The sequence below is a fragment of the Armigeres subalbatus genome, chromosome 1 (assembly GCF_024139115.2).
Source record: "Armigeres subalbatus isolate Guangzhou_Male chromosome 1, GZ_Asu_2, whole genome shotgun sequence".
NCBI lineage: Eukaryota > Metazoa > Arthropoda > Insecta > Diptera > Culicidae > Armigeres > Armigeres subalbatus.
Genome location: NC_085139.1, coordinates 8,797,898 through 8,813,065, shown reverse-complemented (window position 1 = coordinate 8,813,065; position 15,168 = coordinate 8,797,898). Strand labels below are relative to the sequence as shown.

The window sequence follows — 15,168 nt, the reverse complement described above, 5'->3', positions numbered from 1 at the left end:
GCATCGTCGCAACATACCCCCACCCGTAAACCTAGAGTAGGGTCCGAAACTTCAAGTGATGTGGGACTAGGTTTACCATTCTCCTTTAAGTCTAATACAGCAAGTTTAGTCGCCGCTCGCCGTAAAATTCCCGATGATGTCCGCACCAATGCTTGTCGTACCTTACCGTCTTGTCCACGAACCCACTGACTTCTCGTTGTTCCGCCAACGACTAGCACTAAGTCACCTACTTCCAATTCCTTCACATCTTCGAACCACTTACATCTTCGTGTAATGAATGGAAGATACTCTTTGATCCATCTGCGCCAAATATCATCTGATATATATCTAGCCAACTTCCAACTACTTCTTAACACCAACCATATGGGGTGTCGCCGGTGGAATGAACTTCCATTTGCATTGAGAGGTGATAAATTTTTCAGCAATAGATTGAATATGTATTTTCAGTTCGTTGCTTGTACCTTGAAAACAGGTAGCATTATCCGACCAGAACTCCCTTGGTTGTCCTCGACGAGCTACGAATCGTTGTATTGCCATAATGCATGACTCGGTACTCAAGGAGTAGACTACCTCAAGATGTATCGCTCTAACTGTCAGGCAGGTGAAAAGCGCTATCCATCGTTTAGCATTACTTCTGCCCACCTTCACAAGAACTGGACCGAAGTAATCCAAGCCCGTAAAGGTAAATGGTTGGATGAATGCAGTCAGTCGCATCTCGGGAAGTGGAGCCATAACTGGTGGTCTTGGCGTTGCTTTTGCTATACGACAGAAGATGCATGCCCGTTCTACTTTGTCCAGTAACCGTCGAAGTCCAGCTATCTCAAAACGTTGACGAATCTCATTGAATATCGTTTCGCGATTGGCATGACGGAAACGACGATGATACCAGTCAACGATAACAAATGTAATTTGATGCTGCTTGGAAAGGATTATTGGAAATTTTGCCTCTGCTGGTACGTATGGTGCAGCTCCAATTCTGCCACGACTCCGTAGAATGCCCAACTCATCTACAAACGGATATTTTTTGTAGATTATACTGGATTTGTGTACAGTAGGGTGATTGCTTTCAGGCGGTCCTCGAGTTTTTTGGAGAATAGCAATCTCATCTGCATATGATTCGTTTTGAGCTGTCTTCAGTAGTGCTTCTTCAGCTCGGCATAACTCGCTACTGGTGAGGTAACCGAGTTCTAATTCATTCCCGTTAATACACCTTTGAAGATTATCAATCCATCGCAGCACATACGCCGCCACTCGCTGTAGTTTTGTCCACCGGTTGAAGTTTCCAAAGGCTATGCATGACGAAAAATGTATTGAATTGTGACTGACAGGTCGAAGTTCTTCTTCAGTTGGCTCGTTCGGTTTCTGTTGCTTGGGCCAGTTTTCCTCTGGTTCGTACAGAAAATGTGGACCGTTAAACCACGAGTTGCTAGCTGTCGTGTGTGGGCTGTTGTTCCATTTAGTAGCTAGATCTGCCACGTTTAGTTTTGATGGTACCCAGTTTTGATGGTACCCATTCTGACTGCTGCGTGGATGATAATATTTCGCCAACTCTAACCGCGACAAATTTGTGGTACCGTCTATGATCCGAAGAACGAACCCACGCAAGAACAGTGTGTGCATCACTCCAACAAAAGCGTTTGCTTATCGTATATGAATGCTGGTTTTGGATTGTCTCCATCAAACGCGATCCGAGAACTGCTGCCTTGAGCTCGAGTCTAGGGATTGACAGAGCCTTCAGTGGTGCCACTTTGGTTTTCGCACCTGCAAGCGTTACCTGAATGCCACATTCGTTCACCAGCCTGAAGTATACCGCAGCGGCATATGCTGCATCACTTGCATCAACAAATAAGTGGATTTGAAGGTTATCGAAATTCTTCCGGGATGCTGGAAAGTAGTACCGTGGAATACGCAGCCGGTCTAGGTGCTGCAGGGAGTCTACCCAATGGCGCCATCTTTCGTTGGTGTCAGCAGGAATTCGTTGGTCCCACTCTGTGCCTTTCGTCCACAGTTCTTGGATCAGAACTTTACCGTGAACAAGTAGGAACGCAATGAGTCCGAGAGGGTCGAAAAGACTCATTACCACTCTAGCTACTTCACGCTTCGTAGGAACGTAGTCATTGCGCAGAATGCGAGTGAGATCTTCTCTAGCACCAAAGGTGTATACAAAAACATCGTCGTTCGGAATCCATCGGCCATCGATCCGCTCTTGCTACTTACTTCTGCCATCTGCCGAATTAATTCTTGGCGCTTTTCGAGTGATTCTCTTCTTACCTGCTGCTGCTTTCGTCTTGCTTCCAATTCTTCTTGCAACTTACGCTCGCGAATCCGTTTCGCTTCCTCGGCCAGCTTCCTTTGCTCCTCCAATTGGCGTTCTTCTTCCTCTAATAGCTGTTTTCTTATTTCTTCCTGCTCCTTTAGCTCCTGTTCCTCCAATATTTGTTCTTCCTCGACAAGCTTTAGTTGTTCTGCCAACATTGCAATTCGTGCACCTGACGATAGGCTACCAGTAGGGTCGGGAATATTTTTCCCTTTTTTAGAGCCCCCCTTCGAGCTGGCCTTCGAACCTACTTTCCCTTTTGAGCGTGAACCAGCAGGAGGGACCTTGAGAAGATTATTGGAAACCCCTGAACATGCACATAGCCTGCAAGTATACATAGCGTGCGACTGTCGAATCTGCTCATCTACCCCGGCGCATCCAAAGTGTTCCCATAGCTTGCAGGAATCGCACTGGACCATTTCACTTTCCGCGGAGTCCTTCCGTGAGCAGGACTGACAATTTTGGGGGGAGCCACATACAGTATCCATACTTCTGATACCCGGACAAATTTCTTAAAGAAATTGTTAGGCTATGTCACCAACTCTGTTTAGCACACTTGTATTGTGTTGGTATGCTTTAAGCTACAATTAGATTTTTATTCATTAATGAGTTCAATTAATAGATTTTAGTTACGACTTACAAATTTGGTGTTCTCTCTTGTGTTCTCTAGTCTAGAATTGGTAGTGGATTGATGTGGCTTCTCGCTTTAATTATCGTTAATCTAACAAACAAAAGCATTTAATTTTAACTTTACTGTGATTTCATTTTATCTGTACTTACGATAGGTTTAGTTCAATAATTTCGCATTTTTTACGTATATAGTTTACTTACACAGTTACACACTTATTCTCGATTCTCTTGTTCGGTAAATTTGTTTACGGTTTTGCTCCGTAAACCTTGAAAACTATACCGAGAAAGTCATCTATTTCATTGGAAACTACTGATTTTTTGTAAACGTTTTCATTATTTACTGTATACAGTAATGCTTAGAACCGAATTTTCAGTATTTGTGATGTTTACTGTGAGGTTTACTGATATCGAACAAAAAATCAGTAAAAGCTGTTACCGAGTTTTCGGTTTTAACAATTTTGTTACTGAGTTTTCATCAAATTAGAATGACAACTTAACTTGTTGACAGATTTCAGCGTGGTTATTAGTTTATTCATAACGACATCGTGCCCCACATTTTTCCAAACCCATTTCTTTCCCATGCTGTTGGACCGTAAACTAAAAAAACTCATCCGATTTTAAATGTTCCAATCAGCCAAATTGCAGAGAAAAAAGTGCATGTAAATGATAAAACATTATTTATTTATTTATTTTACAATGAAAATTATGAAAAAATACCAGAAGCGATTTTTGTTGCTGGGGTTGAGCCATACTCGTGGCTCCGGATTGGGAACCAAGAACATAACAAATTGTACATTAAGACGACGGCAACGATAAGTGATTGGGATAACATTTAATTTTTCTCTCATCGCACATTAGAAATCTTTTTTGAGGAAAAGGATAAGTTTGAATTTAAATATTTCAACATTTTTGTTTTCTATTATTGCATCATATTTTTGGCGATATTTTTACTGAAAAACTCAGCATTCAAAAAGTAAACAAATAGTTTACCGAAAAAGTCAGTAGAAACAAGTACTGAATAGATCGGTACTTTTTGACACATTTTATGATTATTTCGGGTTACCGAGTTCTCAGTAATTGCAATAATTACCGACTTTAGTCAGCTGTTCAAAAACTCAGTAAAAATTCGGTTCTAAGCATTACTGTATACAGTAAATAATGAAAACGTTTACAAAAAATCAGTAATTTCCAATGAAATAGATGACTTTCTCGGTATAGTTTTCAAGGTTTACGGAGCAAAACCGTAAACAAATTTACCGAACAAGAGAATCGAGAATAAGTGTGTAAGATTATGTTATGCACTGCAAATATCTGTGATAATAGGTTTAGTATTTTAATTAGCTATTAATGTAGAATTAATTTTACCATATAATTGCTTACACCCGGCAGCTAAAAACGTGGTTTATTTCTGTTTGTTGTTGTTTTTTTTTACCTTTCTCCTTTGCAACGCTCGGTGGTGTCTCTCCACCATTCGCTCCGCTGTCATCTACAGGGTCGTCCTTGGCAGTGTTGCCATCATTGTGCGCATCGTCGCAACAATCTTAACATCGTGGGCACGGCAAATGCTGGATAAAGCGTACCATTGGTACCCCTAGCAGCACAAGTTAAGCGAATTTGGCTGCATCAACTTAGTTGTGACTAAATCTGGTCATATATGAGTTGCTATGAACTATGTGTAACATGTGTGCTGCTCGGGACTTCGCGTACCTAAAAGAATAAAATAGACCCCATCTTGCGTTCTTTAGCCTCTTACCCAGCAACTCCTATCCCTACCTCCTCGTGGTGCTGGCCGGGATACGAGCAACATTAGGGAAGATCGAGTAACCAACCCCGGTGGGAACCATGGTCGTATGCGGACAGGGAGGGGGTTTGCTTATCTCCCGAGGTGCAAATCTTACTGAGCATCTGTTCTCCATGTCAGGTTCGGCTCACAACAGCATCTGTTCTCCTTAATAGGGGCGGCTGATCATCGTCCGAGTGCCAGCGAGGGACTCTAAGTGAAACTGTGCACCATGGTCCACCGGGAATAAGGAGGAATGGTCCTCCGGAAATTTAGGGGGTTTGGTGAATGGTGTCAGGCCCTGCAAGCCAGCCTTAAAAAAAAACACACGTAACGAACAATCAACAAGAGAGTACGGACCGGAACCATCGGCGAAGACCATTGTGACGAAAATGGACTAGCGATTGGAAACTCGGTTCGTGGAAATGCAAATCTCTCAACTTCATCGGGAGTACATACATGCATACTCGCCGATGTGCTCAAGAACGGTGGATTCGGCATCGTAGCGCTGCAGGAGGTTTGTTGGAGGGGATCAATGGTGCGAACGTTTAGAGGTAATTATACCATCTACCAGAGCTGCGGCAACACACATAAGCTGGGAACCGGTTTCATAGTGATGGGGGACATGCAAAGGCGTGTTTTCGGGTGGTGGCCGATCAATGCGAGAATGTGCAGGTTGAGGATCAAAGGCTGGTTCTTCAAATTCAGGATAATCAACGTCCAAATTTAACACTCCGGAAGTACTGATGATGATAAGGACGCAATCTACGCGCAGCTGGAACGTAAGTATTACAGCTGCCTAAGCCACGACGTCAAAATCATCATAGGAGATTTGAACGCTCAGGTTGGCTAAGAGAAGGAGTTGAAACCGACTATTGGGAAGTTCAGCGCTCACCGGCTGACGAACGAAAACGGCCTACGACTAATTTATTTCGCCGCCTCCAAGAATATGGCCATTCGCAGTACCTACTTCCAATACAGCCTCCCGTATCGGTACAACTGGAGATCACCACTGCAGACAGAATCACAAATCGACCTCGTTCTGATTGATGGACGGCACTTCTCCGACATTATCGACGTCAGGACATATCGTGGCGCTAACATCGACTCTGACCACTATCTGGTGATGGTTAAATTGCGCCCAAAACTATCCATCATCAACAATGTTCGGTACCGACGACCACCGCGGTACGATCTAGAGCAACTGAAGCAAGCTGATGTCGCCACTGCATACGCGCAGCATCTCGAGGCAGCGTTGCCGGAAGAGGGTGAGCTCGATGGGGCTCCTCTTGAGGACTGCTGGTATACAGTCAAAGCAGCCAACGTCGGGTATATGGGACAAAGTCGACGGAACGATGGGTTCGACGAAGAGTGCAGACAGATTCTGAAGGAGAAGGACGTAGCGCGGGCGATCGCAATGCAGCAAGTTACCCGGCAGAACGTGGAACGTTATAGACGGAAGCGGAGACAGCAGACCCGCCTTTTCAGGAGAAGAAACGCCGCCTGGAAGAAACGGAGTGCGAGGAGATGGAACAGCTGTGCCGTTTTAAGAAACACGCAAGTCCTATCAGAAGTCAGAAGCTCAACGCATCCCGCAAAGGCTTCGTACCGCGAGCCGAAATGTGCAGGGATAAGGATGGGAGCATCTTGACGGACGAACGTGTGGTGATCGAAAGGTGGAAGCAGCACTACGAGGAACATTTGAATGGCGCTGAGAGTACAGGCAATGAAAGTCAAGGCAGCGGAGGAGATAACTACGTCAGTTCAGCGGACGATGGAAGCCAACCAGCCCCCACGTTGAGGGAAGTTAAGGATGCCATGCAACAGCCAAAGACCAATAAAGCAGCTGGTAAGGATGGTATCGGAGCTGAGCTCATCAAGATGGGACTGGAAAAGTGACTATCCGGTTGCCACTCACTAATACAATCGAACACTGCTGTCATTTTGCGAAAAGCACGTGGTTTTGTTTTGAGCAGGAAATTTCTGCCTATCTTTTAACACTGCGGCTATCTTGACGTTTACCTTCGCAGTCGAGCCTGCGAGTGTATGACCGCCGCAACATTCTAGAAAAAGATAAGCGCGACAATATGTTTTAATGTTAAAAATCACTAAAATGATTAAAATTTAAACTATTTGCGTTTATTTTAAATTCTGAGTGTACATTCTATTTCTGAGTACACTGATAAAAAAAACACGTTCGATTCATGTTTTTCGGAATATGGATATTTTCAATCAGCTGACACCATGAAGTCTAGTGTAATCCACATCACTATGACGTTCTTGACATTCTTATTTCAAATGACAAAGTTAGTATTCGAATTCATTATTGATACACCACGATATGATATGCATATCCATGAAAACCCATAACAAATACACGTTCGACTCGTATGTTTCAAAATGTTGATATTTCATTCCAAGTTACACCAGCAAGTCTAATGTATTTCACATCACTGCGATGTTCTTTACAAACTCAGTTGAAATGACAATGTTTATAGAAAATTTCATACTTGATACACCACGATGTCATATGTTTATCTTAAATATATTATGAATCAATTGAAACGAATTTAGGTATGGATTCTGATGAGTCTCCAATTGTCATCATTCCAATAAAATCGCACATGTTCATGCATGTTTCGAAAAGGTTGTAACAATTTTCAGCTATCAGCGATAGTGAACTATAGTTTCATATTCAATTCCACTTCAATAAAGATGAAAAATACTATGTTTGAATATTATTTATGAAGATATATATATATTCGTGTTTCTATAATGGCTATAAAGCGGTGGTGGAAGGAAGAGGCATTTCACTGTTCAGTGACCCAAAGGGCAGAAGACATTGCGGCATGTGTGGAACAAGCAACTTCGACCATAAATAGACGAAAAAGTGAAGCTTACCAAATTTAAACTGAACTGCTGTCTTAGGTAAACATAAGTATACGCCTACAAATCTATGTACAAAGAAGTTCTCGAAGTCTTTTTATTCTATATCATTTAAAACTGTAAAAAATGTAGTTTTTTTGTTTTTTTTTTCTTTAAATACCTAATTTGTTTTAATTTCATTTGATCCATTCGGAATGCGATTTCTATTATACGGTTGAAAACCAATGACAATACAAAAGTAAGTTGATTATTTTATTATTTTTTATATACTTATATAAATATTTCAAAATTGATTTTCTTGCTCTGGGAAAACTGGCTGACCTGCTGTGGCTCCTCGTTGGTGTTGAATCGAATCGGAGCATACTAATTTGGTGCATTTTCTTATTTATGCATGTTCTCCTCCCGCTGCTGCGGCATTTTTCATAAAAACAACGACGAATCCTCAGTATCGGTCCCCTTGGAATATTCTTTGCGACGTACGTACTTCATGGTGGCTTCCTGTTATTGATTGGCATCAGCATCGAACCGATCCCGTTTTCCGACAGCAATCCTTTGAATTTCTTGGTGATCTGTGTAGATGATGAGAATCTTATTCATTGGTTGCAGATTTCGGAAGATGAAAGCACTCACCTGTCCTAGAACAAACTCTTCGGCCTCAAGTCGTTAATGCTGGTTGGTGTGGTTCAGCATTTCTTAACATAATAAATACAATCATCTACATTTCAATCACACTTGTTCGAATTTTATTCTATTTGTTCGGAATGCGATTTCCGTCATAGTTTCGAAAACCAACGAGTGACGGTTTTTCTAATCAAGTAATAGTTGAAGTTATGAAAACTGTTTTTCGAAATGGATTTCGATCCGCTGACGGAAATCGGATTACGGATGGATGTCCAATAGAGTGGGGGGTCATGGTCATTTTTTCAAATCAATGGTTTTTCGAAGCCTTTCTGGGTCCTGAACAACTGTGCAGAATTTGGGAGAGATTGGTTGCTTCCTCGCTTTCCGCATCGCGTTTGAAGTTTGTATGGAAATTAGTATGGGAGAACGTATATTTTTGCATTTCTACTACTAGAGGTTTCAGTTAATCGTAAACCAAGTGGCACATTGCGTTAAAGTATAACCCAAAGGATGCCGAAAAACTTTGCTGAAGAAGGCACGTTGCTGGAACGTCCACGAAAAAAGTTATAACGCTTCGAAGATTGAGTGTTTAAACCATATGCAAAAAATCGTTTATTCTGCCAGCACTGCCGAACTACGTAGACCAATAATTTAACTGAGTGTTATTTCAAAATAATTGATCTTATAGGGCTATTGAGCTAATGGGAGCTATTCGGAATCATTTCACAAATAAAAAAATCCGACAAGAAGGAAGATGGGTTTTGCTCTTCGATAACCATAGGTTGTCCGGTAGTGCTGGCAGAAACATTGATTTCTTGCATATGGTTTGAACAATAAATTTTCGAAACGTAATAACATTTTTTGTGGACCTTCCAGCTGCGTACCTTCTTCGGCAAAGTTTTTCGGCATCTTCCAGGCTATATGCTAACGTATTGAGTCACGTGATTGATGATAAATTAAAACTGCTAAGAGCTAAAATGTAAAAAAGTACGTTTTCCCATACTAATCTCCATGTAAATTTGAAACGCGATGCGGCATGCGAGGTTGCAACCAATCGAGCCCATATTTTGCACAGTTGATTGGGGTCCCAAAATGATTCAGAAAAACCTTGATCTCACTTGATCAGACGAAGTTTGCGTTTTCCCATACAACTGCGCCCCACTCTAATGTCCAATCATCATTATCATTTAAATATGGAAGAAAACACGAAATTCACTTGTTATAACAAACGAAATTCAACACGAATACATTTGGATATCACATATCAAACAAGTGACTGTGACAAGTCAAGTAACAGAATTCTATTTGTTTTACACGTTAATACCGTGTGGTTTGTTTATAAACAAATGCAGAGTTTCGAATGTTTTACACGTGATATTGATTTGCTCTGACAACATGCGCAAATTCATGTGTAGAACACACGGTCCTCTCGTGTATTTTTTTTATAGTGTATATTTTTTTCTTCCGTGTAGAAGTATTCAAAATTCGAAAGAATAAAAACCCAATAATGAGCAGTTTGTGTTTATCCGTGTAGGGCTCTCATGCGTGCGTGCCTTCTCTACAAATTATTTCTCCACATTTTTAAAAACGAAAAAACTTCAAAGTTTAAATTTCAAGCGTGTGTAATTTTCTTCGCAAGTTTCGATTTGGTGCGTTGCATATAAAGTGGTTCCGAAAATGGCTTCTTGTTACCTATTTCGTTGGTGTTTTCCGAATTGTTTCTCAAACGGAATTTGGCGGGGAGATGGACAAGAAAGAAGCTACAAAGCCGTGATCGGCCGTAACAGTTCCAAAGCCAAGCAAGCCAAACGCAACAAAAAGTTCCGTCCTGATCGGATGGAGAAGGGGTCTTCGCCGGGGCAGGTCTCCGAAATGCAACAGCCTACCAGTGTCTTGAAGCACTGGGCCGGTCAGAGCCGTTGTTGCGAAGAGGTTTTGGAGGAAATACGCCTTAATGCTGTTGATGCCCCGGAAGCCACGGAAGATCAGGCTGTTGTAGCAGGTTCAGCGGTCTTGCAGGATGAGCGGTAAGAATTAACATTTTTGATATAATTAAATACGAACAATATTTTAAATGCTATACGTATTACCTATTTACTTTAAAAAAAATAATGCTAAACCAAGTTACAATTTTATGCTTGATATAATTTATATATTATATTATATTTATATAATTTTGTAGTTAAAAGAGGAAAAGTCGGCGAAAGGACTTGCGACATTTATTTCTATTCCAGATAGAGATAGAATATGAAAAAAAAATCTTATCGCTTATTATACATAAAGCTATTGCGTTAATATTGCGGATTTTTTGAAATATTTTCATTTTGTGGAATCCGTAAAGTTCTTCCGCAGACCTAAGTAAAAGTCCTGTAACTGGTAGGCTATCATAACAAATAAATATACTTATACTACTTATACTTAAAAATCTTTGAAACACAAACAAAAGCCAGATATTTATTTGGTGTTGTCATCGAAGTATGCCTTGCGAAACGAAAGAGAAAATCTAGGAGAAAATGTATGAAAGGACAGCTGAGCGGTACTTTATAAATTGAACCGGAAAAGGGAGAACTTTCTCTGGAACAGCAATATTTGTCACTGTATCAAATTACAGTAATATCCCGATTTTATCACCCCCTGGTGAATTTTGGGGTGATAAACCAGGGTATGTGACAAAATTGGGGGGAAATGCTTATTTAATCTTCCGGTCAATGTCATCATATAGTGCATATACTCCTGTATATATACGATTGTGATGCATCACCAGTGCTACGATGTGCACGTATTACCTGGCAATCTAACTGCATTGATTGTCTGCCTTTTCAGAATTCCCAATAATATTCCGTTTAAATATCACAAATGATGGTTAATTGTTTGTGCTAAGGGAAAGAAAATTGCAGTGGGTATCGGCCAAGTTCCCCCTGGCGGTGCTAAAATGATAAGCGGGAACAATACCTAATTCACGCGTTATTATTTTATGTGGGGGCACGCATGGAACATATTTTTCAACGCGGGTGTCAGGCGGCTGACCCATGCTCGACCAAAATAGTAAAATTTAGCTAGAATATTTTAATTTTGTTTGATTATTTTTATTTTATTTTTATTTTTGCCATCAAATGATTAGGAGCTTATTTTCAACATCACATAACGCAAGAGAGGGTAAAACTCTGCGTTGCATAGAAAAGTTTAGGAGGTCCCCGATTCGGTGCAATGTTGCACTGTCGTGTGGGGCATGGTTGTCCCGTGTCGTTTATGGCGATGTCGTTCCCGCATCTATGACGCCTTTGCTTGAACAAATCATTTTATGTAATGGCGGGACATGTTAATAATTCATTCTAGATCTCAAATATTTTGGTAGATACTTCTGGAGGCTGTCAAGACGGTGGGAGGGATATTGCCTATGAGTGGCAGAGGCAGCTGTGCTCTGGGCGGCAGCATGGTGAAAGCAGTTTCGGGATAGTTAGGATTCAGTTTTCATACTTAAGAGAATATCTAGGATAATATTATATTTTGATGAGCCAACCTCCATTTTTTAATCACGAGCTTTATTTAGTAGCATAGGTTATCAGTACTCGTAATATACTTAATTCGGTGGGCACGCTTGGAACATATTTTTAACTCAAGTTCGACCAAAATTGTAAAATTTAATTGATTTATTTTAATTCATTTTAATTATTTTAATCTTTCTGCGTCAAATGGTTAGATATTTGTTCCCCCACTCCTTCTGCTCCCTCCTTTTCTATTTTATGTTTCCAAACTTAAACCAACGTGATCACACTAATCCCAAACTGCACGTACCTCTATCATATCAATCTACATACGAATCTACATACAAGAAGCGACAATCACCAGAAAACGGATTTCAATCATTTCCCTTTTACCATAAGTATAAATCATCTAAGCTATAATAAACTCTATCGTAGCGATCCCGAACTGTCTAAACATCTAAACACTGTCTATTATGAACATAAACACAACCGTTTCTATCTCTACAAACATTTCTCTAATAAAAAGGTTCCATAGCAGTCGCTAGAGCCGGAAGCGGTCAACAAGCCGCTCCATACTCTCCTCCTCTATCTTCTATTATCTCACAATTTTACTACCTGAAACTGAACTGTTTCGGACCCCTTATGGGTCTGAAGCAGAGGACGGGACACTCGAGCCTACCAGTCAGTGGATGGAAAGGTCCGTTGTGATAAAGGGTCTATCACAAGCCTCGGATAACCTGGACTAAGTTTTCCACGAGTCGAGTTCATATTGATTTCATGAGTTCTATAAATTAATCGTCACGTTGAAAATTTAAGCCAGCAGTGTAAACGTATTGCCTAATGTCATACAACGTAGATTGGCCACGGCCCGGGGATACGTTGAGTATAACAAGAATAACAAGAATAAACCAGGGTATGTGACAAAATTGGAAAAAAAATTTTTTTTCTTTTTTTTTATTCATTCCACAAATATGAATCATTTTATGCCTTGGAAAGGCCAAATGCGTGAATGGTAGCCGATATTTTTTGTCGAAATTGCTTACAGAATATTTCCCAGGTACTCAGAAGTCGTTCGTAATAAACTAAAGGCGGAAAGTTATTTCATGAAAATCAATGTTGTTTTTGGTATTATTTACGAAAATAAAAAGAATGACAAAATTTTTTGGGGTGACAAAATCGGGTCGAAAACGTGACAAAATCGGGACGTGATAAAATCGGGTCGAAAACGTGATAAAATCGGGGGTAGACAAAATCGGGGAGTGACAAAATCGGGTCAACACTGTATAACAACACATTTTATTGCAATGCCAATAACGACAAGAAGGGAGATGAATATCGTATTTTATCACGGATATCTGCACTCAGCACTCTAATATATTTGGGACTGATTCCTAGATTAACCCAGATTAATCCACCTAGCGGCGATGATGCCTTTCTCGTGCATCGTAAAATGTACTGTAAAAATCACATAAGAAAGGTCAAAAAAGCATTTGGGGGAATAGATCGCATATTTTCTATCATTTTACATGTTTTTGCATTAATTACTATGCATTCCCACCACTACTATTTTTTTCTTCGATTTTGAAAAAAAAAATTCCAAGGGGAGAAAAAACAATGAAAGGCAAAAAGGCTTCATTTGATTCCTGAACATTTTGTCTCTACTATTGAAAGTCTGGAATCTAAACAAGATAACATTAGCCTATAACATTAAATTTGTTCAATATTTCAGCAATCCACTTACGCGGTTCAAGAGATTTTTCATTAAAAAGAAAACACCGCAGCAGATTGAAATGGAAACATTGAGAAATGAACGTAAAACTGTAATTAAATATCTGAAAGGTAAGTCCTAATACCTTCACTATGGAACACTATAGACGGATATTTTTGGTATATTTATTTTGCAGGGGTGGGTCTATATGACCGCCGCATGTCTTATGAGATGATGCTGAGTCTCAAATCGGTTGTTGAAATGTCGTTGGAATCGGAAAAGCAAAAAGAGGAAATTGAAATGAAAGAATTGAAAAGTCGTGTTACTGCCACAAAGCTCAACCCTTCTCCAGTGGTAGAGATACCAAAATCCGAAGCGTTGAATAAAATATCTCCAACGGTCGAGCTGCCAAATTCTCCTAATGTGGAGCAGATCGAAAGTTTGCAACCGGAGTCAGGAAAAATTGAGATGAGAAAGCCCGAAAGTCTCCTGGGAGCGGTCAATTCGGCAAAGATACATAGCGCGATGGGATTTCCCATTTCAGCACCAATCGATATGCCCGGTATGGCTTCTACTGTTCAGCCATTGTCCCTACCATATATCTCAGTAATAAAAGACAATATGTTATTGCATATTCTACCAGGTGACATTCCGTGCACCGAATGCAACCCAGAAGCTATCGTGGTCCAGGCTGGAGTGCAACCGAACCTAATGATAGATGTTGAAAAAATGTCCTTGGAAGATAAGAAACGCTATGGAACGATTGCTCCACCCCTTCCGGCGAAAGAGGATAAGCCCCGCATCGTCGGTTTTATGCTGAAGCCGGGAAGAGCTATGGAATACTTGAATGCCATTGGAGAGGAAGCGAACTCCAACCTGGGCGATGCAGTCCCGATCGTCGAAGCAGGAGCCGACTTTACATCAGTCGATGACGATTTCACTCCAAAGCCTTTGCCGGATTTGTGTTGGACGTTTGGACACACATGATCACTTCGTATGATGCAATGCTGAGGGATGGAAATATTCCTGTTTGTTATTAAGTATTGGCATTTTATATGTCTAGATTAATGCTTTGATCAGATTTAATTTATGATTTATAATAGATACTGACAAGAAACAATAGTATAAGTTGTTACTAAATATATAATATAGTACATAATATGCACTTATAGCCTATTCACCGAATTTTATCGCCTTTTAGAGAGTATCTTGAATGCATACGAAGTATGAAATCAACCTAGTTTGTGGCCTTAGATGGATTGAAGCAGGGTGACATACTTTAGATATACTGGTCCAGCATTTCATTCGAGGGTGCGATTTGGCGTACAGACGAAACAACATAATCGTCACACGGTAGTATATGCCCGACATCGACCACATTGGAATCGATCCAGGACAGTAGTGAGGGGTTTTTTTCTCACCATGGCATAACCATTTACTCTACCGTGACGTAAGTACATCTAGTAGTGTTGATTCTGAGGTAATGCTTTATGGGGATGTGTTTGAAGTAGTTTAAGAATTTGTTACCTTATGACATGTGACAACGAGCTCTCCCGTGAAGTTGAAAGAAGTATACCCGTTGCGAATTTGAGGCTAACGTAACACAGGTTAGGCCCCGCAAAATGCGAATGGAAACAACATTTGGACTGTAAAAAACCCTAATGCTACCGGTGACACTTTAAGGAAATGAAGCGTGGAAAGAAGCAGACAGGAGTTTTTGAGCAAAATTACTTTGCGGCAA

General features: G+C 40.6%; 2 protein-coding genes across 3 annotated transcripts; one reads left to right on the top strand and one right to left on the bottom strand.

Moving 5' to 3' along the window:
• Positions 1-342: 342 nt before the first annotated feature.
• Positions 343-1,620, bottom strand: LOC134205941 (uncharacterized). Its single transcript, XM_062681644.1, has one exon. The coding sequence runs from the start codon at positions 1,618-1,620 to the stop codon at positions 343-345; it is 1,278 nt and encodes a 425-aa protein (XP_062537628.1).
• An 8,184-nt stretch (positions 1,621-9,804) lies between these two features.
• LOC134220937 (uncharacterized) lies at positions 9,805-14,618 on the top strand. Of its 2 annotated transcripts, XM_062700092.1 has the most exons (4): positions 9,805-10,261; positions 13,449-13,558; positions 13,624-13,989; positions 14,071-14,618. In XM_062700092.1, the coding sequence occupies exons 1-4, from the start codon at positions 9,912-9,914 to the stop codon at positions 14,412-14,414; spliced, it is 1,170 nt and encodes a 389-aa protein (XP_062556076.1). In that variant the 5' UTR covers positions 9,805-9,911; the 3' UTR covers positions 14,415-14,618. The 2 variants fall into 2 exon arrangements, with proteins under 2 accessions (XP_062556076.1, XP_062556066.1); XM_062700082.1 differs by having other exon boundaries at positions 13,624-14,618.
• Positions 14,619-15,168: the final 550 nt, after the last annotated feature.

Coding starts and splice junctions, on each gene's coding strand:
- LOC134205941 (XM_062681644.1), bottom strand. CDS start 1,620: ATGCACACACTGTTCTTGCGTGGGTTCGTTCTTCGGATCATAGACGGT.
- LOC134220937 (XM_062700082.1), top strand. CDS start 9,912: ATGGCTTCTTGTTACCTATTTCGTTGGTGTTTTCCGAATTGTTTCTCA. Junction 10,262..13,448: donor GCGGTCTTGCAGGATGAGCG/GTAAGAATTAAC, acceptor TCAATATTTCAG/CAATCCACTTACGCGGTTCA. Junction 13,559..13,623: donor TGTAATTAAATATCTGAAAG/GTAAGTCCTAAT, acceptor TTTATTTTGCAG/GGGTGGGTCTATATGACCGC.